This window comes from Octopus sinensis, linkage group LG14 (genome assembly GCF_006345805.1).
Source record: "Octopus sinensis linkage group LG14, ASM634580v1, whole genome shotgun sequence".
NCBI lineage: Eukaryota > Metazoa > Mollusca > Cephalopoda > Octopoda > Octopodidae > Octopus > Octopus sinensis.
This window is the reverse complement of record NC_043010.1, coordinates 67,816,314-67,843,779: the sequence shown is the minus strand read 5'-3', so window position 1 is coordinate 67,843,779 and position 27,466 is coordinate 67,816,314. Positions and strand designations below refer to the sequence as shown.

General features: G+C 40.1%; 2 protein-coding genes across 4 annotated transcripts in view; both read left to right on the top strand.

The window, feature by feature from the left end:
* The first annotated feature begins 1,424 nt into the window (after nucleotides 1-1,424).
* Nucleotides 1,425-17,003, top strand: LOC118766041. 3 transcript variants are annotated; one of them, XM_036509188.1, is made up of 3 exons: nucleotides 1,425-1,996; nucleotides 4,188-12,352; nucleotides 16,985-17,003. In XM_036509188.1, exons 1-2 carry the CDS (start codon nucleotides 1,571-1,573, stop codon nucleotides 12,309-12,311), a joined length of 8,550 nt encoding a protein of 2,849 aa, XP_036365081.1. In that variant the 5' UTR covers nucleotides 1,425-1,570; the 3' UTR covers nucleotides 12,312-12,352; nucleotides 16,985-17,003. The 3 variants fall into 3 exon arrangements, with proteins under 3 accessions (XP_036365081.1, XP_036365082.1, XP_036365080.1); XM_036509189.1 differs by lacking the exon at nucleotides 16,985-17,003 and having other exon boundaries at nucleotides 4,188-10,554; nucleotides 10,594-12,555; XM_036509187.1 differs by lacking the exon at nucleotides 16,985-17,003 and having other exon boundaries at nucleotides 4,188-12,555.
* Nucleotides 17,004-24,202: 7,199 nt separating this feature from the next.
* LOC115219222 overlaps nucleotides 24,203-27,466 on the top strand; it is a 31,922-nt gene continuing 28,658 nt past the window's right edge. Inside the window, exon 1 of the mRNA XM_029789357.2 lies at nucleotides 24,203-24,514. Within this exon, the coding sequence (XP_029645217.1) occupies nucleotides 24,396-24,514 (119 nt within the window). The 5' untranslated portion in view covers nucleotides 24,203-24,395. The remainder of the gene's footprint in view (nucleotides 24,515-27,466) is intronic.

Sequence of the window (27,466 nt, the reverse complement as noted above, 5' to 3'; positions counted from 1 at the left end):
GATGATAATAATAGTAATAATAATAATAATGGCTTCAAATTTTGCCACTAGAGCAGCAATTTTGGGGAAGGGGTTAGGTCAGTTACATCGACACCAGTGCACAACCGGTACTTATTTTATTGGCCCTGAAAGGATGAAAGGCAAAGTCAACCTTGGTGGAATTTGAACTCAGAACGTTGGCGGCAGACGAAGAAATATCTCTAAGCGTTTTGCCCAGCATGCTAATGATTGTGCTAGCTCACTACCTTAATAATAATAATAATAATAATAATAATGTCTTGGTAGCCCCACAAGGCACAAGATGAGTTGAAGAAATTGGTTTGCAAGATTGTAATGAGGTGATGGAGGTGCGGTGGGGTGGGGGAGACAGACTATCGAAATGGGTAGGGTTTGAAGGGTGGATGAGCGAGTTGGCAGGGGTGCAGAGGGGAGTAATAAAGATGAGACAGTTGTCAAGGGGTGGGGTAGTGGGGGAGGAACTCAAATCTCTGTATCGCATCAACTAAAGTGATTAATAAAGCATTTTAATCACCCAGATATAATCTGGTCGTCAATGAGTTTGTGTGAAGTTTTACGTCGCCACCATGCTGGAGTTTGTAATAATATTATTGTTTTATTATCTGTTTGTCTGTCTGTGTGTCCATCTGTCTTACAATTCAGTCCACCACCACCACCACTACCACTATTAAACAAAAAAAACAATCATTTTATTCTCTTCCTAAAGCCATCATGTGACCTTTCATTACAATAATATTGTCTTCATTTGGGTAACTCAGCCCTTAAATAGCTGGAAAGGGTTGCATGAATGTGTGTGCTAAATAGGCAAAAATACCTCTTTTAAAAGGATAATTTTTATAGGCGTAGGAGTGGCTGTGTGGTAAGTAGCTTGCTTACCAAGCACATGGTTCCAGGTTCAGTCCCACTGCATGACACCTTGATGATAATTATCCTTCTACTTCTTTTTTCTTTGACATTTTTAACCCTTTAGCATTTAAACCTACAATATCTGGCCCGAATATTCTCTGTTTTATATTCAAACAGGCTAGATCCAGCCTCTTATGCCTATCCTACAATGTCTTTCTAAAAAAAATTAACAATCATACCATCAGAATTTCAAAGATATGAGATAGATTTCTTTATTGGCCACACAGGGCTAAACACAGAAGGGACAAAATACAAAGTAGAACTTTTCTTTTTGGGAAGAAGAGAAGGAAAAAAAAGGGTCGAATTCCAGGGATCGTGGAAAAAAAGTGGGGACGATCAATAGGGATTGTGTATAATACATGATTAATTCAAAACAGTGTAACTAAATAAACATTATATTTGACAGGGTAATCTGAATACTGAAGTTTAATTTTATGTAAAATAAAATTTTAATAATTTAGAATGCTTTTCTGATTTTTTCTCTTTTTTTTTATTTGACAGGAGATGTTTCCAGATACTGCTAAACAAGTCACTGGATATTCTTTGAAACAGAAATAAAAAGAAATATATAAAAGACACAAAAAATTTTAAAATATAGAACAGGTACAAAAAAAATTTGTGAAGAGACTGAATATTTGAGCCAGCAATGGCAGATTGTTCTTCAGAAGACGGCATGTCAGAGGAACCATCCTCAAAATGGCAGCAAAAGCGAACCCACACCCCAAAGCTAGGAGAGCAGGAAGCTGATGATGCCACAGTCAAAGAACAGCCGGCGAAATCCTCTTCTTCAGTGTCTTGTGAGAAGTCTGACATTTGCTGCGTTCTGTGCCACCAGACATTCCCATCGACAGCCATGAGCAAGTTCAGGATACACATGCGGCACTGCCACAGCCTGCAGGTTTTGATCCAGTGCCAGGTCTGTCTGCAGACCTTCAGCGAAACCACTCGGCTGAATCACCATTTGTGCAGTAATAATGCGACATCTTCCCAAGAGGATGAGGAAGAGGAAGACGAGGAAGAGGACGACAATAGTGTACAAAGCAGCAACAACAGACATGTTGATGTAACTAAGGTATGACAGGCACAACTTATCTTGTCCTATTCTCCACCATGTCTTCATTACCACCACCACCACCAAAACTCACATTTTTCTTGTTATTGAATTATGCATTTTGTCATTGTGTAGCCCCAGGTCAACACCTTCCATCCAGAGTCCCTTAACCCTTTCATTACTGTATTTATTTTGAGATGCTCTGTGTTCTTTCAATAACTTTAAATATAACAAAGAATTTAGTAAAATAACTTAGTTATCATTCAGCTAGTGTTAGGAACATAAATTGTGGCTAAGGTTTGGTGGAAGATTTTAATTCAAAACTTATGAAAACAAGACATATGTACTCAGAGCCAGAGCTGGTTTCAGCCAGCTTGGTATCAAAAGGGTTAAGAATTGCTTCTCTATTATATATTTTAACCCTTTCATTACTGTATTTATTTTGAGATGCTCTGTGTTTCTTTCAATTAATTTTAAATATAACTAAAAATTTAGTAAAATAACTTAGTTATCATTCAGCATAAATTGTGACTAAACTTATGAAAACAAGACATTTGTACTCAGAGCCAGAGCCAGTTTCAGCCGGGTTGGTAAGGAAAGGGTTAAGAAAATAAGTCACTTTGCATTCCCATAGTTTTAGATTCAGTCCTGCTGCGCAGTACCTAGGACAAGTGGTTTCAATTATAGCACCTGGTTGGCCAATGCCTTGTGGTTGGAAGCACCTGTGCTGGTGCCACATAAAAACACCCGGTACATTCTGTAAAGTGGTTAGTATTAGGAAGGGCATCAAGCTGTAGAAACCATGCCGAATCAGAAAATTAGAGCCTTCGGCAGCCCTTCAGCTTGCCAGCTCCTTTGAAGCTGTCCAACCCATGCCAGCATGGAAAGCAAACGCTAAATAAGGATGATTATGATGATGTTGAAACTGGGAACCTGTCACACATATATGTATTTGTGCCTCCTACTGCTTGACAACTCATATTGGTTTGTCAATGTCCCCTTAACTTAGCAGTCTGCTTAAGAGACCAACAGAATAAGTCCCTAACTTAACCCTTTCACTGCAAAAATCAGATAGGTTCACTCAAAATTTCAGGCACAGGAGTGGCTGTGTGGTAAGTAGCTTGCTTACCAACCACATGGTTCCAGGTTCATTCCCACTGCGTGGTACTTTGGGCAAGTGCCTTCTACTATAGCCCCGGGCTGACCAAAGCTTTGTGAGTGGATTTGGTAGGCAGAAACTGAAAGAAACCCGTCGTATATATGTATATATACATGTGGTAGTGTGTATATGTTTGTGTGTCTGTGTTTGTTCCGCCTTTAGTTGAGCAAATCAACCCCAGGACTTATTCTTTGTAAGCCTAGTACTTATTCTATCAGTCTCTTTTGCTGAATTGCTAAGTTACAGGGACGTAAACACACCAGTATCGGTTGTCAAGCGATGTTGGGGGGACAAACACAGACATACATATATTATAGATACATATATACGACGGGCTTCTTTCGGACACTTGCCAAAGGTGCCACGCAGTGGGACTGAACCCGGATCCATGTGATTCGTAAGCAAGCTACTTACCACACAGCCACTCCTGTGCCTCACGTTGCTCCAGTCCACTCAGCTGGCAAAATGGAGTAATCCTGCAACAGGCCGGCATCCCATCCAGGGGTGGGGATTTTAGACACCATAGAAACCAAGAAACCGGCCCTTGTGAGTCAGCATGGCTTGAGAAGGTAACTGGCAGAAACGTTAGCACGCCGGGTGAAATGCTTAGCGGTATTTCATCTGCCTCTACGTTCTGAGTTCAAATTACGCCGAGGACAACTTTGCCTTTCATCCTTTCGGGGTCGATTAAGTAAGTACCAGTTACGCACTGGGGTCGATACAATCGACTTAATCCGTTTGTCTGTCCTTGTTTGTCCCATCTGTGTGTAGCCCCTTGTGGGCAGTAAAAAAAAAAGGTAATAACTAACTTTACACTATAGTCAAGGACATTTGCCCCAAGGTGCCACATGTGGTTCTGGATTAAGTAGGATTGAACCTAGAAGCATGTGGTTCGGAAGCAATCTTTCTTACCATGCCACCACATTTGCACTTCAACACAACCACAAATAAGTTACCTTTTTTGTTTTTATTTTACTTTACATCTTGTTATTTAATCTGATAGACCCTTAAATCTAATCCCTTTTTTTTCTTTCTTTCTTTCTTTCTTCACAGTTAAATGAAACCTGTCACCTCTGCTCTGAAACATTTTCCACGTTGTATGAAATCAACATCCATCGGTGGTCGACGCCCGGAGGCAAGGTCTATCGCTGCTTGACCTGTTCCAAGATGATCGGGGGTTTGGCGAATCTGTCCGAACACATTGACTCTCATTCACGCAGACGCAGCCTTCGACACAAACGACAGCCAAAAACAGAAAAGAAGAGAAAAACCAAGAAGGTCTTCCGTTGTGACTTCTGTACAAACACTTTCTCAAATTTGTCCCTAACCATGGAACACCGCCTGAATGTGCACACAAACGGCATCTCCAGTTTAACTTGCAACTGTTGTGGGCATGTCTTTCCCGATAGCACTTTCCTCGGCAGTCATCTCGCACAGCCACAATGCACTTCTGATTCGGAGCAAACTGATACAGCCTCAACATGTATGGAAGAAGACGAGTGTAATAAATCCAACAAAGATAATCCTAATCCCACGCCAAAGCCGTTTGATGCTGCGTCGCCGTTAAACACAATGAGTAGTACTGATGTATCATCTGAACTGAAAAATCCTGTCACAGCAGAAAAAGAGAAGGGTGTCTCTTTCTCTGTCGATAGTCAGCGGTCGGAAGGCATGTATCAATGCGAGGCGTGTCGCTTTACTTTCAACCTAGGCCAGTGCCATGTGACAGAGTCAGATCAAGTGATCTGTCCAAGTTGTGACTGTATTTTGGAGACCGTTGCTTCTGAACTGAGAGCTAATAGACTGGACTCTGGAATGGATAAAGCTGGCACAAAGGACTCGTTTAGGCCAATGTTGGACGGTTTGGTGCTGTCCCATCAAATGCCCGATGTTGCTGTTCAAGCGGAAGGTTACGATGTCGTAAAACAGCACCAGGAATGCCTCAGTCAAAGTGTGGAGATTAGTGATGTGGATTCGGAAAACGAGGACGTTACCGTTCTTCGGTGCGAAGGGCTTAATACCAACAACGGGATGTGTGTTACTAGTTATAAGCATAAGGATGTTGACGAGGAGGAGGGAGATGATGAAGATGACGGCGATGATGAGGACGGAGGTGGTAGGGATGATGGTGGTAGTGGTGATGATGATGATGACGACGATGATGATGATTGTGCTGTTGTTGAGGTAACGATTCCAGACGTGAAGAAATGCAATGATAACAAACCCACCATGAGTGCTGCGGTAATTAACATCGATGTGGTGTCTGATGAGGAAAACACAAACGTGACCATTGTCGATGCCAAACAGACTGAAGGTGCACCCAAGAAAACCGGACGGGTTGGTTTTAAGACGAAAACAAAGACCAGCGGGATAACAAAGTCGACCCTGAAAAAGACAATTGGTGCTAAACTGGCTAAGAAATTAAAAATTTCAAGTAAAATGGATCCAACTATCAAGGAAGATGGTCAGTCGACAGAGAAGAAGATTTTCCAGTGTGACGTGTGCCACTTGACGTTTGGGTCTGTAACTTGGATTATGCGCCATCGTAAAAATCATGCCGAAGTGTCTTTCACATGCCAGAACTGCAAACATGTTTTCTCTCGGTCTTGCGAACTTGGTCATCATTTATCTAAGTGCCATTCCGGTAAACCTGCTATGGTAGTAGTAGCTGATAAAGTACCAAAGAAAGTACCGAAACCCGAGGGAAGCAGTAAAGGTCAAGGGAAAATCTACACTTGTGATTTCTGCTTTCTTTCTTTTGCTTCGGTGTCGTGGGTTATGCGTCATCGCCGAGAACACTCAAGAAATATTTCAAGTTACGAGTGTCAAGTTTGCAGTAAAGTATATGAAAAATCTTCAGAATTTGGCCGACATTTATCTGTCTGTACCATTTTGAAGTCCAAACAGCTGAAATCTGCTGAAACAAAGCCAGATGTAAGTCTACCTAAGAAAGAAAGTCCAAAGAAAAGGCTTTCAACTGAAGAAACTCCATGCACACAAGATTCCTCTGTGAGTGACACCACCGCAAAGAAAAGCTCCAGTGAGCAGGAAAGAAAGTTCAAATGTGATTATTGCTGGCAGTTGTTTGCGTCAGCACGTTGGGTGATTCGTCATCGCAAAATTCATTCTTCCGATCCCGTCTGCCAGTTTTGTTTCAAACCCTTCGAAAAATCTGTTGAGCTTGGTAAACATCTAGGGACTGATTGTACGAACAAGAGAAAACTCGACAATGTTCCAGATACTACAACTAGCGCGTGCGAAAGTGATAACGCCCCAGATGATGTCACCATATGTGAAAACGATAACACTCCGGATACAACCCTGTGTGATAGCGATAACGGTGCCGATGATGTGACTTTATACGAGAAGGATAACACATCGGAAATTGCAATTGTGTGTGAGAGTGATAATGTTACAGACGATGTGATTTTATGTGAAAATGAAAATGATGATGATAATAATAATAATAATAATAACAAGGACAATGCTCCAGATGTGGCAACATTATGTAATTCGATAGAATCCATAGCCGACTCTGATGAAAGCAGTGCGACTATTAAAACAGATATGACAAATGTGACCACCACCCCTACCAACACCAATACCAATCTCACAGCAACAACAACAATAGCGATTAACGATAATCAAACAGTAACGACAGGTGAAAACAAGCAGGTGTGGGAAAGCAATTTCCACTGTGACTACTGCCCCCAAAGCTTCGCAAATGCTCGTTGGGTCATACGCCATCGCAAACAGCATTTCACCGAAGAGAACCTCACTTGTCAGCGCTGTCGTGGGCAGTTTTCTCGGTCTGCTGACCTCGGTAAGCATCTAGCTGTTTGTCCCCAGATCAGCTCTACGCAGATGTTCGCAGAATCGGCCGCGGCAGCAGCAGCAGCGTCTTACAGCCACAAGCCAAACTCGCCCGAGGCATTTATCCGAGACGATGAAAACACATCGGTTTTCTCTTGCGACCTTTGTGGTCAGACTTACGCCAGTGCCCGATGGGTTATGCGGCACCGACGGAGCCACTCCAACGGCGATTCTTACATTTGCCAAAACTGTCACCAAGTCTTCGCAAGATCAGTCGAGATCAGTAAACACCTTGGTTCCTGCCACCTTCCGACGGAACCCCACTCTTTGATGATGAATGCGTCATCATCGATGGCAATGAAAAATTTTGAACAGAACAGTACTTTAAACCAAATTCCAAATGTGACCTCAACCGTAACAACTTCAGCTCCAATTGTTTCTGATACCGATCCCACGTTATGGCAAAAATCGGTCATAGTTTTAGGGAACCCCATTCACGCAAACACTGAAGTGCCTCAGAGTGAAGTTATTTACGAAAATCAACAGAAAGGAAAGAAGTCTTTCATTGGTGCAAAAACAGAAAATTCTTTGAATCTGGTCAAACGCAGTGAAAGCCATCTGCAGGACGATGTCAAAATCTTCCACAATCAAAATACAGACAGCAGCAGTCACATTGGGGGTACATCTGAAACAGCAGCAGTGGTATACACAACCACTCCTAGTGCTAGTGCCCTCACTGTCCCTTCCCCTGCTGGCTTCAACAATGAAGTAGCAAGGACCATCAACAAGGATACCAGAACTGTTCACAATATGTCAAATGACAAACCCCGCCGTCAAGCTTGTTCTCCACTTCCTTCTCTTTCTCTTTCTCCTCCTGCCTTTCCTCCACTTCCTTCTCTTCCTTCTTCAGTTCCTCCTCCACCTCCATGTATACCTCCTCCTTCCCTTCCATCATCTTCTTTACCTTCTCCTCCTCCTCCTCCTACTACATTTGCCCCTCCCCTTGTATCGCAGCAACTAACTGCTCGTGTACTGCAGTGTGACTTCTGTCCCGAAACATTTCTGCTCCCGTCGATCTTGCTGCAGCATCGGAAGTCTCATCCGGACGGGTCTCTGCCTTATCAGTGTCCCGACTGCGCAAGCATTTTAGAAAACCAATACGAATTGGCCGGTCATTTGCAGGACTGTCCCCAGAAAAGTTCTCAACCTTATGACTATTCACTTTCAGGAAATGCTCTCGAAGACCCCTGTTTGCTGAAGAAAGAAAAAGGAACGGCTAAATTTTCAGAGTGTCTGAAAGAAACTAGTCCAAAGGAAAGGAAAGAGTCTTGGAATGCAAAACCATCACTAACCATTAACAACAGTACTTTGATTAAACCTTCATCATCACCCACTAAAATGCCTCTTAATACTATAGCTTCCAAGGATAGTTACAAGTGTGACTATTGCTCTGAAGGTTTCCCAAATGCCAGTTCGTTGCTTAGACATCGGTGTCGGCACACAATGTCGATGAACTGCCGTAGATGTGGAAAGTTGTTCATTAATTTAAACGATTTGGCGGTGCATTTCTCACATCCTTGTAGCCCAACGAAAAAACATAGTGTTCCCGCCTCGTTTGAAACGAAACAATATCGTTGCGATTTCTGCCAGAAGGAATATGGTGGGAGTAATTGGATAATGCGTCACCGTAGGTTCCATACTTCGGAGAAGAAATACTTGTGCAGGATATGTGGGTATGTGGCAAGCACCCCTGGAAACATGGCCAAACATCTCAGCCACTGTCCATGGGTTAATTGCAAGACTAGCAACAATACCAAACATTTGTACCCTTTGCCCGGTCACAGAGAACTGCTACCGAAGCCACAGCAATTCAAACAGGAACCCAACATATTTAAAAATCCTTTAGATCTGTTTCGCTGCACATTTTGCAACGAAGCGTTTGCAACGGAATCTCAAATGATACAACACCAGTACGTGCATATGGAGATTAATTCCTCGAGCTCCATGCAATTTAATGTATCAATGAAACCACTGAACTTGTCTGTTAAGAAGCCAAGTAGCAGCATCTCCAGTAGTGCAAATGCCGAAATGAGAGCAACGGAAGATGCTGAAGAAGAACCACTGAGCAAACCTTCTGCCGACACTCCGAAAGACACGTCTGCAGATGATGGCAGCTCCGTTAACAATGTTAACGAACCTAGCAAACCTGTGGCTTCTTCTGTAATGAAACAGTGGAACCAACCAGTAAATTCTAAAATATTTCACTGTGATTTCTGCGGACAAGCATTCGCTAGTAACAACTGGGTTATGCGACATCGGCGGTTGCACACCAAAGAGTCACGTTACACTTGTCGCAACTGCGGAGACTGTTTTGATATATCGCACGAAATGGCCGTTCATTTGATTGTGTGTAAACATACTTCGACGAAAGGAAACTCAGAGTTGCCAAACCGTTCTAATTCGAACCAGGAAAATTCCAATCAAAGCCCCAATCAACAACACCAGAGCAAAGAAATTGGATTTCTTATGAATAACAAAATGACAGACTCATCAACAATAGAAAACCACCAGGAGAATAAAATTATTTACACTTGTGATTTCTGCGGCAAAGACTTCGGCAGCAATAACTGGATCATACGTCACAGAAAGCTGCACACACAAGAGACGATATTTGAATGCCGTGTCTGTGGGGAGGGCTTCGTGCACTCTCACCAAATTGCATCACACTTAACAAGTTGCAGACGCCCAACAAAGAAAGATTACAAATTAGCGAAGAGGGCGCTGATGAATTCTGAAGCTTTGGCCTCTTCTAAGCTGCGTTCCGCTGGACGGTCGGCCGATTGTAAGCGTTTTCTAAATACATTTCCACTTTGTGATTTTTGTGGTTTACATTTTCCCAGCAGGCAACTGACTGTTGTGGAGGAGGGGAAGAAAAAGTGTCGGTTATGCATTCAACAAATACATCGTCCTTGGAAGATAAACCAACGGAAAGACAGCATTCCTAACAGCTGTAATAAAGACACTGGACACTCTCAGAGTGAAGAATCAAAACAACATTTAAAATTACATACGTATGATAATGTGGCTGCTAAAAGCCAACTTCACCTTTTGCCTTCTTTAAATCAACTAAATAACACATCAGAGACTGAAAGTACCAGTCTTCCGTCCAGTAGAGTGCCAAGCAGCAGTGGCAAGCCATCTGATTTCAGTTCCTTCTCCTCCACTGTCTCGTCAATGCAACTAGCCAACGAAAAGCGGAAGAGTTCATTGGACTATCAAAGTTATTTTAACCAATCAAATGAAGAGGTGTTGCTTACACAGCCTAACAAAAAATGTAAGTTGATGGTAGGGGAAAGTTCCGGAAATTTATTGGCTTCCTCAGATTCTGGAAATCAACAGAATATCTACAATGAAAATAAGCATCAATTAAAAGCCAATTTGTCATCTACTGAAGAATATAATGCACCATTATTACCAAAGACTCCTCTTCAGGCAGAAACTTCTCTCTCTGATTGTCCCTCAATAAAGAATAATACAGATTATCTTGAAAAATGTCAGAACGACTCACCTCTCCAAACAAACTTTGGACATTCAGAACGGGAAGAAAATCGTGGGAGAGAAAATGTGTTACCTTTTAAAGAAGAAATTACGTTTTGTAATTTAGGCCCTTCTCAAAGTGTAGAAAATGCTTTAAAAAGTGATGAGAAAGGCACCGATGCTCACAGCTCTGATGACAGTGAATATGGTAGTTCACTGGAGAAGTTTGCAGAAAGCCTCAATTTGATCTGCAAGAAGTCGAAATTCCGGTGTGACTTTTGCGAAGAAGCATTTGCCGTTGCAGCTAATCTCATAAAACACCGAGTAAAACACATCAGCGACACGAGTCTTTGGTGCCGTAACTGCAGGCGAATTTTGCCAACCTCACAGGATCTAGCCCAACATCTCAGCTGGTGCCGTTTGCAATCAAAAGACAGCAGTTCTGACGGATCTCTGAGACAGCATAATTCCGATAAGATGTATAAATGTGACTTCTGCAGCCAAAGGTTCGGCCATAGCTTACGAGTCATGAAACATCGCAAAGATCACGTACAAGAGGAAGGAATATTTAGGTGCCGCCGATGCGATACAGTTTTTTACCGGTCTGGTGTGTTTGCTGATCATTTGGCTTCTTGTTGCCTGAGTCGGCGTACGGGTTATGATTCTCCAAGAGCCAATGGTAAAACAGTGACATCACCTCCGATGATAATCAGAAACGGCACAGCACATTCCTGGCGTCGGTTTGTCTTTGCAGACCGACAGAAACTTCAAAGGCTTTTTCACTGTGATTTCTGCCGAAAGACATTTGCAGGTAGCAATTGGATTATGCGTCACCGAAGAGGCCATACTAATGAGATGCCCTATAAATGCCGCTTGTGTTCAGCTGTTTTCATCCAACCAGGTTGTATGGCCGAACACTTGCTCACATGTGTCGCAAGTGGTAGTGCCTCAGTGTCTGGACTGAGTAGTGGAGAAAACTACACCAGTGGAAAGAGTTTAAGTGATTCTAGTCCAAAATTTGTTCCTCCAAACCAGAACCAAACAAAGGGTTTATTCAGATGTGATTTTTGTGGCAGGAAATTCCCTTCTATCAAGGAAGGGCTGCTACACCGTCAGTGCCACAATGAGTCTTTTACGGCAACCTTACACTGCAGATGTTGTAGAAAAGTCTGCGAATCTCTGAATGACTTAGGAATCCATTTAACTCACTGTTCTCTACGTAAAGATAAACCGAACATGCTCCTCCACGAGTCCCTTCCTGCTAACAAAACCCCAAAGTTAAAAATACCGAATGTCTTGCAGAGGCAACAACAGAGGGTTGGAGATCCTGTCAGCAAACGTTGTGCCGTGTTTGCCTGTGACATTTGTGGCAAGCCATTTCTTGGTGTACCTTTGTTGTTGGAGCACCGCCAAAGCCATGCGAAAGAAATTGACATCCACAAATGTTACAACTGCAGAGAAAAACTCGAATGCCCAATGTCCGAACACCTGCTTGTATGCAATTCTTCACGGACTTACCGAAACAGAGACACCAACAACAACAACAAACATTCCAAGAAGAAATCACCAGCGAAACACAACCATTTGAAAAAGTACGCGGAACAGCACTCGGCTGTTCGACCGAGTAGTAGTAGCAGTAGTAGTAATAGCAAAGTGGATATGGTCTCGGAGACCCAAGACCAGCTGTCTGGAGCCGAGGACAATTCTTCAGAGACAGATGATGGCTCCAACACCAAGTTCACGTTTGAATGCTGTGGCCTTACATTTCAGACAGTAGATGACTTCACCAATCACATTAAATGCCATCAAAGATGGCCTCGTTTCTAATTTCCATTGCATCGCATATGTGTGAGTATGTATGTATGTATGTGTGTGTGTGTGTATATATCTATATATAAAAGATGGAAACTAAAACAAAAATAATGTTGTAATTGGGATGCAGAACTAGAAATACCTCAAATGCTTGATATCATGATTATTATTATTATTATTATTATTATTATTATTATTATTATTATTGCGGTGAGCTAGCAGAATCATTAGCATGCTGGGTGAAATGCTTAGCAGTATTTCATCTGCTGCTACGTTCTGAGTTCAAATTCCACCAAGGTTGACTTTACCTGTCATCCTTTCGAGGTTGATAAAATAAGTACCAGTTGAGCACTGGGGTTGATGTGATCAACTCATCTCCTCCCCAAAATTGCTGCCCTTGTGGCAAAATTTGAAACCATTATTATTATCCTTATTATTATTATTATTATTATTATTAAGGCGGCGAGTTAGCAAACTCGTTAGCATGCCAGGTGAAATGCTTAGGGGCATTTCGTCTGTCTTTACATTCTGAGTCCAAATTCCGCTGAGGTCAACTTTGCCTTTTATCTTTTCAGGGTCTATAAATTAAGTACCAGTCAAATACTGAGGTCAGTGTGATTGACTTACCCAACTCCTACCAAATTTCAGCCCTTTTGCCTATAGTAGAAAGGACTAGCAGCGAGCTGGCAGAATGGTTAGCACGTCGGGCAAAATGCTTAGCGGTATTTCGTCTGCTGCTATGTTCTGAGTTCAAATTCCGCCGAGGTCAACTTTGCCTTTCATCCTTTCGGGGGTCGATGAAATAAGTACCAGTTATGCACTGGGGTCGATGTAATCGACTTGCCCCCTTCCCCCAACAAAAGATTTTCAAGGCCTTGTGCCTAGAGTAGAAATAATAATTATTACTATTATTGACTGACCACCCCTCCTCAAAATGGTTGGCCTTACACCTAAATCAGAAATCATTTCTATTATTAAAGGTGGTGAGCTGACAGAATTGTTTGTGTGCTGGACAAAATACTCAACAGCATTTTTTAATATTTATTACGTTCTGAGTTCAAACTCCACTGAGGTCGACTTTGCCTTTCATCCTTTCAGGGTCGATGAAACAAATACCTGTTGTGTACTGGGTTGTCAATATAATCAACTAGACCCCCCCCACCTGCTCTCTTCCAAAATTTCAGGCCTTGTGCCTATAGTAGAAAGTATTACTTTTATTATTAATAGGGCAGTGAAGGCAGCAAGCTGGCACGGTTGTTAGCACACCAGGCAAAATGCTTAGCGGCGTTTCATCCGTGTGCATTATCTGAGTTCAAATTCCGCTGAGGTCGACTTTGCCTTTCATCTTTCCAGGATTGATAAATTAAGGACCAGTGAAACACAGGACGATATAATCAACTTGTCCCCTCCTCAAAAATTTCAGGCTCTGTGCCTTTGGTAGAAAGGGTCAATATTAGTCAGGCAGTGGTTCGGCAGAATTCTTAGTGTGTTTGATCAATGCTTTGTGGTATTTCTTCTGATTTTTTTTTTTTTTTTTGCTTTCTGGGTTCAAATCCTACCGGGGTCGACTTTGCCTTTCATCTCTCCTTGGTCGATAAAAAAAAAAAAAATAAGAGTACCAGTCATATACTGGGACCAATGTAATCAACTAACCACCTCCCTTGGCCTTGTATCTAAATTAGCAGGTTGAACCTTTAGTACACCAGACAACATTGCTTAGCAGCATTTCATCTCCCGAAGTCAACTTCACCTTTTATACTTTTGGGGATCACTATGATAAACTAGCCCCGCTCCCCACCCCAAAAATTTCAAGCCTTGTACCTATAGTAGAAAAGATTATTATTATTATAAAGGTGGCAAGCTGGCGGAATCGTTAGCATGCTGGACAAAATGCATAGCGGTATTTCACACATTCGCTACATTCTGAGTTCAAATTCTGCTGAGGTTGACTTTGCCTTTCACCCTTTCAGGGTCGATAAAATAAGTACCAGTTGAAACTGGGGTCGATGTAATTGACTGTTCCCCCTCCTCACAAAATCCAGGCCTTGTGCCTATAGTAGAAAGGATTATTATTATTATTATTATTCCCGCCAAGGTCAGCTATGCCTTTCATGTCTTTTTTTTTTTCTTTTTGGAGGGGTGTTGCCAAAGTAATGGACCAGTCAACAACCAGGCTGTTGGTATCTGCTTTACCATGCCCCCCTTTAAATTTGCTATCCTTGTGCCGGAACCAGAAACCATTATTAATATTTTCATTCTATAGTTGTTGACTTTGCCTTTCATCCTTTCTGGGGCAGCAGGCGGGGTGAAGAAAGTAGAAAGTACCAGCAATATACTGAGGTCGATATTTATTGATTGTTCTGAGCCTCGAAATTTAAGGCAATGTCTCATGTTGAGAAATCCTTATTTAAAGATTATTGTTGTTGTTGTTGTTATCATTATTATTAAGGTGGTGAGCTGGCAGAATCATTAGCACACCGACCAAAATGCCTAGCGGTATTTCACCCGTCACTACGTTCTGAGTTCAAATTACACCAAGGTCAACTTTGCCTTTCATCCTTTCGGGGTCAATAAATTGAGAACTTGTCAAACACTAGGGTTGATGTAATCAACTAGTCCCCTCCCACAAAATTTCATGGCCGTGTGCTTTCGGTAGAAAGGATTATTATTATTATTATTATTATTAAGGCAGTGAGCTGGCAGAATCGTTAGCACGCCAGGCAAGTTGCTTAGTGGTATTTCATCTGTCTTTACATTCTGAGTTCAAATCCTGCTGCGGTCGACTTTGCCTTTCACCCTTCCGGGGAATGATAAAATAAGTACCAGTTGAGTACTGGGGTTAACCTAATCAACCCATTCCTTCCCCGAAATTGCTGGCCTTGTGCCAAGAAGCATTATTATTAAGAGGGCGAGCTGGCAGAATCATTAGCACACCAGGCAGTATGCTTAGCAGCATTTCATCCATCTTCACGTTCTGAGTTCAAATCCCACCATGGTTGACTTTGATTTTCATCCCCTTGAGGTCAATAAGTACCTGTCAAGTACTGGGGTTGATGTAATCAATTAGTCCCCTCCTCCAAAAATTTCGAGCCTTGTGCTTTTATTAGAAAGGATTATTATTATTATTATTAACGATGGTGAGATGGTAGAATAGTTACAGCATCAGACAAAAATCCTCTCGTCCTTCCAAAGTCAAAAAAAAGTCCCAGTTTGAGAAATGGTCCTACTAAAATTACTGGCCTTGTACTCCCTTTTTTTTTTTTTTTTTTTTTCATGGGTGTGTAGTAAGAAGCTTGCTTCCCAACCACGTGGTTCTGGGTTCAGTCCTCTTATGTGGCACCTTGAACAAGTGTCTTCAACTATAGCCCTGGGCCGACTAAAGCCTTGTGACTAGACTTGGTAGACAGAAACTGAAAGAAGCCCATCATATATATATATGTATATATACAAAAAGTGAAAGGGGTACAGTGAACTTGCCGTGAGGAGTGGAATATCCAACGTTTCGGATTCAATCCTTTGTCAGGGCGCAGAGTACCTCTTTCACTTTTTTCTATATTTTTTCAAGTTTTACCAACGCAGAGCTACTAGATTATATATATGTGTGTATGTCTGTTTCCTCCCTTCCCCAAAACCAATGTTGGTGTGTTTACATCCCTGTTATTTAGCAGTTCTGCAAAATAGTCAGATAGAATAAGTACTTGACTTACAAAGAATAAGTCCTAGGGTCGATTTCTTTGACTAAAAAAGTCGAAGATTAGCTGTAGATCAGTCCTGATCAAGCAGACCCATGGTCAAAAGAACCATCCCAGCTCACAACCATCATGTCTGTTTTAAAAGGTGGTAGGATGTGATCTGTGAGGGACTTGGCTACTGCTTCTAACAAGGTGGATGACCATGCAGAGGCTGCTTCATCAACAACAATGGCCCTTTTTCTTACACTTGAATCTGAGGCATCGTGCCTTCCAAATACAGTAATACTTTGCTTTACGAGGCCCTCGGTTTATGAGTTTTCATTTTATGAGCATTCTCCAGGAACAAATTAACTCATTATATGACTGTATATCAGAAATTATATATATATATACGAGATACTGCCATGCTGAAAATAGCAGCCATGATCTGACTCTAAAACCACCTGGTAATTACTGGTAATTTTTTACTAGTTTTATCTTGTCTCTTTGTCTTCTCTCCGTGTTGCTATATGAATACTTAAGGTGGTTTTCAGCATGGTGGTATCTCATAGATACCCTAAGTTGTAATTTTAATAATTATCACCTTTGAAGGTTATTTTTTTCCATGCTGGCCACTCATGATAAGAATCGTTTTATTTTTAATTAACGATCTTATCCTTATTTATATATATATATATAAAGTGAAAATTTAGATTCGAATGAATATGGTACTTAATTTAGATGCACCAGAATTTTGTATGGTGTTATCCATAAAAATTTGTGGGGTGATTATAATCAAAATAAGCAACAAGAATGACTCTGGTAATTTGGTACAATTGTACAAAACATTTAACATTTAATAAAATGATGTAGTGCGAAACAATTGTGCCAAATTGCCGGAGTCATTCTTGTTGCTTATTTTGAGTATATATATATATATATTATATATATATATATATATATATATATATATATATATATATTATATATATATATATATATATATATATATATATAATATATGTGTGTGTGTGTGGAGGCGCAATGGCCTAGTGGTTAGGGTAGCGGACTCGCGGTCGCAGGTTCGCGGTTTCGATTCCCAGACCGGGCATTCTGAGTGTTTATTGAGCGAAAACACCTAAAAGCTCCACGAGGCTCCGGCAGGGGGTGGTGGCGATCCCTGCTGTACTCTTTCACCACTCTTTCTCTCACTCTTTCTTCTGTTGGCCTGCTCGCTTAGCCAGCGGGGTGGCGTCATTCGAAGGCTAAAACCATGCGAACGCATTGTGACCAGCGATGTGTAACAACATCTGAGGGTCTGGTCGGTGGTCACGTGATCACGTGATATATGTATGTATGTATGTCGTGGGATTTGAACTCAGAACAAATCAGTTGGAAGAAAACACAAACCAGAACCTGTAAAAGTAAAAAAATAGCAAGAGCTGTTTTCATGCTGTTAACCCCTTTGACGATGATAATGATGATGGTGATGATGGTTAAGGAGGAAAAGGAGATGGATGAACATCATCATCATCATCATCATCATCATCACTATTATCATCTTCCCTAATTTTTTCTTTTTTTTTTTTTTTTTTTTTCCTGACACAAACATCAGAGCTGGTGGAGGTTGGGTGGGGGTGGGGGGTGGGGCTGTTAAGCTTCCAGGAAGACAGCTCGGCAGTCTACTTTCACTTTCCTGCTGCATCTGACCAATTCGCTTGTCTTCTTTTTGCATTTGTCAAAATGCGTTTAGGAACAAGAGACAATATAAAAATGCCTGCAACAAAATTTTTCCCTGCCCCCCCCCCCCTCCACACCTGCCCTCTATATTTATTTATTTTTTATTCTTTCCATAAAATAATAGGGCCTTTTTTTTTGTGCCTAGTCAAAAAAAAAAAAAAAAGAAATTGTGTGTGTGTGTGTTTGTTAGAGGAGTGAAGCATGTGTTAAAATATTACATGTATTATAATTAAGAAGGTATGTTTCAAGGTCAATCAGATCTATGAAAAAGACAAAAAAAAAAAAAACTTTTGTAAAAAGTTTTCTCATTTAATTAAAAAAAAAAAAACAGTCATCATTATTGCTCTTGTTGTTATTATTATTAACTCCACCTTAACGAAGGCAGAGGTATTATTTTCAGTTGTATTTTTTTGTCCATGGACAAGATATCTCAAGAACTGCTGGGTGGATTTGAATGAAACTTTCAGGGATGTTTGGCCTCATGACTGGCACAAACTCATTAGGTTTTGGGATCGTTCCGGTACCGGACAAGGCTTCTGGATTATTTTTCCTGTTTCTTTTTTTTCACTTAATTTTTGAGAGCGATTGGATTCATTTTCAGTATTCTTGTTTGTGAGAGCAGTCGAGTTTATTTCTGATATTCTCAGTTTAAAAATCATTGAAGGGACGTTGGAGTTGCCTTGGCGGAGGTTTGTGCTTTCTGAGTGCTCTTGTTTATTATTAGGAAGGAGAGCTGGCAGAATTTTTAGCAAGTTGGGCAAAATGCTTAGTGGCATTTCATCTGTCTTTGTTCCAAGTTCAAGTTTCTCCGAGGTCAACTTTGCCTTTCATCCTTTTGGACTCGATAAAATAAGTACCAGTTGAGCGCTGGGGTTGATGCAATCGACTTATCCCTGCAAAGAAATTGCTGGCCTTGTGCCAAATTTGAACCTATTATTGTTATTATTATTTTCATTATCTTCTTTTAATTGTTGCCATTTCTTGCTGAGTGTCTTCCTGACACCTAGGGCAGAGAAATGCCCTGTATACATTGGTAAGCCATTAAAATAAACACACCAGATTGTTCATTTACAAAGCCATGTGATAGAGAAAAAGAGGAAGAAAGACAGAAAAAGGGGAAAAAAATAGAAAAGAAAGAAAATTTACAGTGACACTGCTCTTCTCTGTATGTGTGTCGTCCCAGTTAAGACAATCTGTTGCACTTCCTGCATGGATTGTAAACCTGGGATCATTCTCAAATAATTTTCAGTTCCTTTTTTTGATCATTCTAAGTGCTCCTACAATCACTGGTATTGTAACCATCTTGAGATGGCACATCTTTTTGATTTCGATAAGCAGATCTCTATATTTTCTGCTACAGTGGCATTAAGTATGCTTATGGCGATGAGGCAATGGGTTGTATGTCAATGTTTTGAGGGGCACTGGTGCCTCAAATGCGGAAGACTTGCTATGAGCGTCACCTCTGGAAATGTGGTACCGTGCATCGACAATTCTTCCCCTAGAGCCAGATCATCAATTGAGAGTTCTACTGTGATGTTTTGACGTGAATGAAGAAGGACATTTGGCAAGAGCGACTAGACCGGTGGAACGCGAAGAATTGGATTCTTCATGACAACAATGCACCCTTACTTACATTATTTACATTTGACGGATATTTGTCCTCCTCTTGTTTGTTGTTAACACAATGTTTCGGCTGATATACCCTCCAGCCATCATCAGGTGTCTTGGGGAAATTTCGAACCTGGGTTCTCATTCCTAAGGTATTTTTCGATATTGTTATTATTATTATTATTATCATCGTTCAGGTCACTGCTTGGAATCTGACTCAGAATCTCGGGCTTAGTAGCCAGCACTCTTAACCACTATGCTATATGCCCATCGGCATATGGTGTAGTGGTTAACATGGTATTGCTTCTGCACACATCCCCCTCATTCACCAGATTTAGCACCTGTAGACTTCCATCTCTTCCCCAAGATGAAAATGCAGCTGAAAGGTCATCATTTTAATACCGTTGTGTTCACTTACAGAAATGACTTCCAAGCCAGATTCCAAAAGTGGCAGGAATATTAGGATTGGTGCATTGTTGCCCAAAGTGACTATTTTAAAACAGGTAAATAAGTTCTATTTTATCAAACATAATTAGTCTGGATACTCTTTGATACCATGGCATTCTATCAGTTATATTTATTTTGCACCCTTTTCAAGCCTAGCCAGGCTCATGGGCCCAGTTTCTATGGCGTATGTGTTCCCACTGGCTTGACGGGACGCCAGTCCATCGCAGCGTTACTCAAGAAATAGGAAGAGAGAGTGAGAGAAAGTTGGGGCAGAAGAGTACAACAGGGATCGCCACCACCCCCTGCCAGAGCCTCATGGAGCTTTAGATGTTTCCACTCAACAAATGTTCACAACTCCTAGTCTGGGAATCGAAACCACGATCCTACAATCACGAGTCCGCTGCCCTAACCACTGGGCCATTGTGCCTCCACATTCTATCAGTTATGACAACAATTATTCTTGTTCATTCACTCAGTGGTAAAGTCTGTTCATGAAATTAATATGCAAGTGGCTGAGCACTCCACAGACATGTGTACCCCTAATAGAGTTCTTGTGGAGATTCAGTGATCCAAATACCCTAATCGTTAAGCATGCACATTCACAGCAACAACAAGCTCAACATGTACGGAATTGAGTCCTGAATGTAAAAGGTTGGAACAGATACTACTGGCATTCCATCAGTTAGGACGACAAAGGTTCTGGCTGATCTCAGCATTCCATCAACACACGTACCCTTAATGTAGCTTTCAGATATTCAGTGTGATATAGAATTTGACCAGGTTGGCCCTTTGTAATGCAGGTACAACTCATTTTTATCAGCTGGGTGGACTGGAGCAACATGAAATAAAGAACACCACTCACTGGCAGGAATTCTTAGGCTGAATACCCAAACTACTTAGCCACACGTCTTCATCAATATGAGCTTAATAATATCTAAGACAAAGGCGGCAAGCTGGCAGAAACATTAGCACACCGGGCGAAATACTCAGCGGTATTTCATCTGTCTTTATGTTCTGAGTTCAAATTTCACCGAGGTCGATGTAATCGAGTGGCCCCCTTACTCAAAATTTTGGACCTTCGGCCTAGAGTAGAAAAGAATACACATGTGTGGACGTCGGTGAGCTGGCAGAAACGTTAGCTCACCGGGCAAAATACTTAGCGGTATTTCGTCTGCCGCTACATTCTGAGTTCAAATTCCACCAAGGTCAACTTTGCCTTTCATCCTTTCGGGGTCGATTAAAAAAGTACCAGTTACACACTGGGGTCGATATAATCAACTTAATCTGTTTGTTTGTCCTCTCTGGTTTAGCCCCTTGTGGGCAATAAAGAAATAGGTATTTTGTTTGTCTTTACATTAAAGTTCAAATTCCACCAAGGTTAACTTTCCCTTTCATCCTTTCAGAGTCGATAAATTAAGTACCTGTTGCATACTGGAGTTGATTTAATCAATTGGCCCCCTCCCCCAAAATTTCAGGCCTTGTGCCTAGAGTAGAAAAGAATATCATATCTAAGACAATCAGGGTGGCAAGCTGGCTGAATTGTTACAGCACCGAACAAAATGCTTGTTGAAATTTCATCCATCTTACGTTCTGAGTTCAAATTCTGCCAAGGTTGACTTTGCCTTTCGTCTTTTCAGGGTTGATAGAATATGTACCAGTTGAGTACTGAGGTCGCTGTAATCAAGTATACCCGGGCCTTGTGCTTATAGCAGCTTGCAGAAGGTTCAGAATTACACATCTAATGTAAAATTACCTTCGCTTTTTGTTCTAGTTGCTTGGCCAACCAGATGATAAGCCATGCCTCATGCAACCCATTTCTTGGTAAAGGTTGCCTGTGTCCAGTCTAAGAAATGACAATCAGTAAGACAACATGATCAAAAGAAATAGGACCCTTACACTGTTCCAGTTGGCAAATTTTATGGACATAAAGGGCAAACAGGGTATCTCTGCCCTTAGGCTGGTTACAGTCTGCAAATAATTTTTAGCCCTAATCAATGAATGGGGGAATCCCATGCCTGCAGCAGGTAGCATTTGAAATGGGGCAGGGACTACAGATCTTGTGTCTTGAGTTTAAGAGACCTTTCAGATCCAGCGAATCTTTATGGATCCTTGTTCGTTCTGCTATGCAAGCCTTGCATTATCTGCTCCTGTTTATATAGGACCCTGACCAATCTATGATCCTCCATTTAATTTTGTATGAAGTTCCTTCATCCTTATGATGCCACACATGTAAACAACCTGACTTTCAACATTTGTCCATTTACGAATTACTTCAAGATTCTGGTGCATAAAGATAGTAAAACATTTGTCAATGCTATCACAAGACCTTTTAGCAAAACAGGATGGTGCACAGTATTGCAAGATAAAGTTCTTACTGTTGCTTGAGTAAGAGGATTAGAATGCCAAACTTCTTGTCTGTCTCTAGAAACATATTGCTCATTCATAATTGGGTGGCTTGCAGATAATTGGTTTTCAGTATCTTCCTCATCTGATGACACAGAACCTAAACTGTCCAGCACACAATCACTTTCACCATCGTCTTCATAGCAATAGAAGGAATCACTACCATCTTCTTCCCATTCTTCATCTAATTCCAATAACCTTTGCGATATTTGGTCTTTTCTCAAGTTTTCATGTCTAGGCATATTGGAAAACTCAATTGAAACTTGATAGCAGACTAAAGAGAGATATTGCTCTCTCACAAATTAATACTCTCCTGAAAGACTACAATATATTGTAAGAATTGTGTCATCATATATATATATATTGCATCACCCTACAACCTAGCTGATTGAAGGCAATGCAATACCACACAAATTTACAGGAATGTTTTCATAATTTTTCCTATCTTATCCAAAATTCAGCAAATGAATTGAATACAATTTTAGCCATTTTATCTGATAAATATCTAGGAAAATAATATTTGACACTGCTTTTATTCTGTTAATGACAAGAGTATTATCAGAATTTAAGTCAAGGGTCTAATGGACCCATACAGTAATTGATGTATAAAGTGAAATTTTCTAGCTCTTATAAATATACGGAAAATTTCCCATTTGACAAATATGAGTCATGAGAAATAAGCTGAATCAAATAATATAAACAGTAGAAATGAGCAGTTGAAAAAATCTGAAATGGGTCCACTGGACACATTGGTAGACAGAAGGTTAAAGGCAGTTCCAGCTGACCTGATGTATCTCTGAACTTGAGTGCTGGTTGTGTTCTGTTGGTTTGGGGCCTAGAGTTGTAGCTGTTACCGCTGGAGTCTGACGAGTCATCTATAAGTCTAACCGCTTTATGGATGCGAAACCACTGGTCACTCTATCACCGGACATATATTTGACTACATGTAAATACATTACTGCTCTAACCGTTAGAGCGTGCTTCTTTTTCGGATATATATATGATCCACCAACAAAGTGTGTGTGTGTGAGTGTTTGTCCCCATATCACCGGTGTTGGCGTGTTTACGTCTACGTAGACTAGCAGTGCGACAAAACGGTCCGATAGATATTTACGCACACCAGGTTAAAAAAAAGTACTGGAGTCAATTCATTCAACTAAAGGTTCTTCAAGGTAGTGCCCCAGTATGGACACAGTCTAATGAATGAAACAATCAAAAGACATATATGTATTCGTCTGGGAAAGATATATGTAAATTCGTGCGAATTCTTTTAGAATATGTTACTAAAGGGGGAAAACTCTTAACAATAGCGACAATATGTAAGTTCGACCGGTCTATCAATTAGTCTTAACAATAGGATTACTAGCGACCATATGATTGATTATAACAGGATAACTTGTGGCCAGATAATTGGCTAAAGCCAGTTGCATATCTGCAGTCCAGTGCAGGTGCAGAAAGCCAACACGATAAATATTTACGCGCACACAAACACACACCTACCTGATAGGTAATTTTCCCGAGAGGGGCGCCCTGTGGTGACAAGTTTACCTCCCAGCCACAGGGTTCCGGGCTCAGTTTTCTACAAGATCTCCTGGCTGACCAAAGCCTGTTGAGTAAATTTCGTAAACAGAAGCTCTCTCTCTCTCTCACTCACTCACGCATATGCATATATCTATGTGTGTTTTTGAATTTGTCCCCCCCCCCGCCACTGATTGGTAACCGGTGTTAGTTTGTTTACTTTCCAATATTCTATCACTTCGGCAAAATGAGACCCATAGAATAAGTATCAGGATTATTACACGCACGCACAAGAAATAAGTATTGGGGTCCATTTGTTGGATTAAACCCTTGAAAACGGGCCCCAATCATAGCTGTAGTCTAATGACTGAAACAAGTAAATATGAAGAAATGTACATACATATAATATATATATACATATATAAGTATTTCGAAACCCGTTAAAATACGTGTTCTCTAGTCGACAGTTTAACGAAGCAACTGTCTTCACTAGCATAAGCTGTTATATCATGCGTGCCTACGAATAATTTACATAGATTCATACACACACAGACACACATTATTTGTCTTTCGGCTCAGCTCGATGAATAGAAAGAGGAAATAAGCGAAACTGTGACACCAAAGTTCGAGGTCATGTAAATATTGTTTCGTTCCGGCGATGAAAACCCGATGAAGGTTTTTCATTGTAGCAAATCCAAAACAGTGCGGCAAAATGGCTGCAGTAGCCTCACGTGTATCTCGAAGTCTGTTGTATACATTGGATCGATGGTATCTACTTGGTGCTTTCCTCTTGTTCTTTGTCGTGTGCAGCGAGGTTTCCCCTTCAGACAAGTAAGTTTGTTGTTATATTTATCTCAGAGACACACACATTAATGGGAAACCTTCTCTCTCTCTCTGTGCATGTCTCGTATCCGCACTTCTTGCCAATGTCCCTTCAACATGTTTTCATACACCTTTCCCATTCTGTATATTATTATTATTATTTTATTCTGTCATTTAGTTTAATTTTTATATTCGTGGAAGCTTTCGTGAATACGTCGTGATGTTGTAAATGTATTTTTTTTCTTTACTCATGTTTACAATATGGGTTGGCTTATGGTTTTAAAAATTATTCTAATCCTATTTTACACAAAAACATGGAAGATTATTACTTCAATGCTAGTTTCTTCTTACTTTCACTTTTGAAAGTTCCCATTTTAAACTCACTTGTAGGTCCTTGCAACTGAATTATGTCGTTACTTTATTTTATTTTTTCTATATCATTATTTACAAACACATACCTTTTTGATATATATATTTATATATATATATATATATATATATTTATATATATATATATAACGTTAAAGACTTTTTTCAATTCCCGAGCGTTATACTAATACATTTGTTTGTTTTCTACACCACCTGTCTTCGTCTTTTGTTCTTTTTCTTTGTGAATTCTCCCTATACACACGCACACACACATATATATATATATAAAAAGGAAATGAAGAAAATGCTGACAAAATAATTTAAGCAAGGGAGAGTGTATTTAATTAGGTGAAAGTTCTTTTTACCGGTTGCGCATTTGTTATGCTTATCAAAAGATATATTTTTAAGAGAGATAGAGTTCCTTTCTGATAGATTTTTTTCTCCTATATATATATATATATATATATATATATATATACACATACACGCGCACACACACATTCTAAAAATCCTGGCGTTTAAATAACATTTACGTTTGTATTCTATTACTGATAGTGTTTACATTATAAGACTGATTCTGTTGCTTATTTTGAATATATGTATGTAATTTTCATCAAGTCAGCCTCTTGCTACTCCGAGTTTCGCTTGTGAGTGCTCACAGCTTCTTCAGGCAAGTTATGACCAAAATAAAATCTCTCATTAATCTTGTTAATCTTTATACTATGGTATCGAGTAATCTTTTTAACGAGTCAAACAGTAAACGTGTGTAATTAGATTTAACCTCTCTCTATATATGTATACATATATATAAACTTAACCTTTTTCTTGTAAAAATTAATTTGGTATTGAGAGACTCTTTAATTCCAACGTTCAACTGCTTTATATAAAACTGCATAACATACATAAAACTTATTTTTGAGATGACACTAGCACATTACTAAAATTATGCCTGTGTATATAACATGTATATCTATACATAGACGGATATGCGATTTCATCAAGTATTCGGTTGTAAACAAGTCGTGACCAACACACACACATAGGATAAAAAATGTTAAGACTTGTTTTGTTCTTTTAATCATTATCTTCACCCTTCAGAACGAATACATATTGTATCTAAAGTGCACAGTTATTCTTACATAATACATGAGACGTGCACACGAACAGACTGGTCATTGTTTGGTATGGCTTGACCACACCTCCATGAGATGTTTGGCTGTAAAAGAGCAGGCGGGAAATTCCTGCCATATCCTCCTTATGTATTTTACTAATATATAAATATATATATAAACGGTGAATCTCGAAGCAAATACAGCTATAAATAATAGCGTGTAAATGTGGGTTTCAGAACCCTTTGGATAGGGGAAAAAAATCGAAGGCTACCCGTGGGACACGAACCCACACCTTCTGTAAACATGACAGGCTTTCTACCAACATATATATTTTATTTATTTTTTCAAAGGGTTGTTTACCCCAGTAAATTGCTCCTTGTATTTTCTATTATATATATATATATATATATATATATATATATATATAATGTTTATGGCAATTGGTGTTACGGTGTACTTACCTGCCGTGTTTGAAACCAAGACTGTGGTATTAAATATTATAAATATACAAACTTTAATCTATTTCTGTATGTAATTACAACTTAAAGCTAACTTAATCTTTGCTTTTGTTTTGTGAAAGGAAATTACGACCAGGTAATTGTTATGATACTGCTAGGACACGATTATTTTGGCATTCTGCGGGTTTAAACGAAAGAATGCCATTATTTTAATATAAAAATTTACAATCTTTATTATGCTTTGTTCAACTTGGAATCTCTCTATGGTCGTTTGGCTGGCTAAAGAAAAAAAAAGGCAGCTAAATATCCTTCAAAAGACACCTTACCGTCTTAAATACTGAAAGGACACTGCGAGAAAACGGACGGAGTGGTCACGGTCAGAATGCTTTCGATAAGAGAGAACTGCTGAGTCAGGCCTTGGGCTAAACACCAGCTCTATTACATAGCGATAAGATTAGCTTTTATGTGACCGCTTCTGAGTTAGAAATAACAGCAATATATCCCTCAGATTACATACAGCTATCTTTTAAAAAGAAGCGATTCATTTGATAGTAGGCAACCTTTTTTGGAAAAGCGGGCCGCATGAGACGTGGCTCATCGTCAGGTGGGCCGCACTGCTTAAAGAATTCAAATATTTTGTTAGATGTATCATTTACAAAGTCCTACGAGCCGCAGTTTACCTGTAGTTGTCCTAGATACTCATAACAAAAAATAAATAAATAAATAAATAAATAAATAAAAAGGTGGGATGGTCATAGTTGGAACGTTTTTCGTCATAGCTCTTCTCAAGCGAGGCTGGCTTGCGGTGAAATAAACAACTTCAGGTGCTGTGGAGAGTTAATGAGGGAAGGACAGAAAACCTCTGTGCAGTCAGTCACTCGGTTTTGCTTTAAAAAAAAACCAAGAAAATAGAATAAAGAAACCCCAGCCAAATCTTATTCAAATCCGACGTTACTTTAAAAAGAGAACAACACATTGGATAATGTAATCCTAGGTAGCTTATACCCGAAAAGGAAAAACAA

Excerpts from the sequence above, each read along its gene's own strand:
- LOC118766041 (XM_036509188.1), top strand. The coding sequence starts at position 1,571 with ATGGCAGATTGTTCTTCAGAAGACGGCATGTCAGAGGAACCATCCTCA. Across the intron at positions 1,997-4,187 it reads GACATGTTGATGTAACTAAG|TTAAATGAAACCTGTCACCT; the intron begins GTATGACAGGCA and ends CTTTCTTCACAG.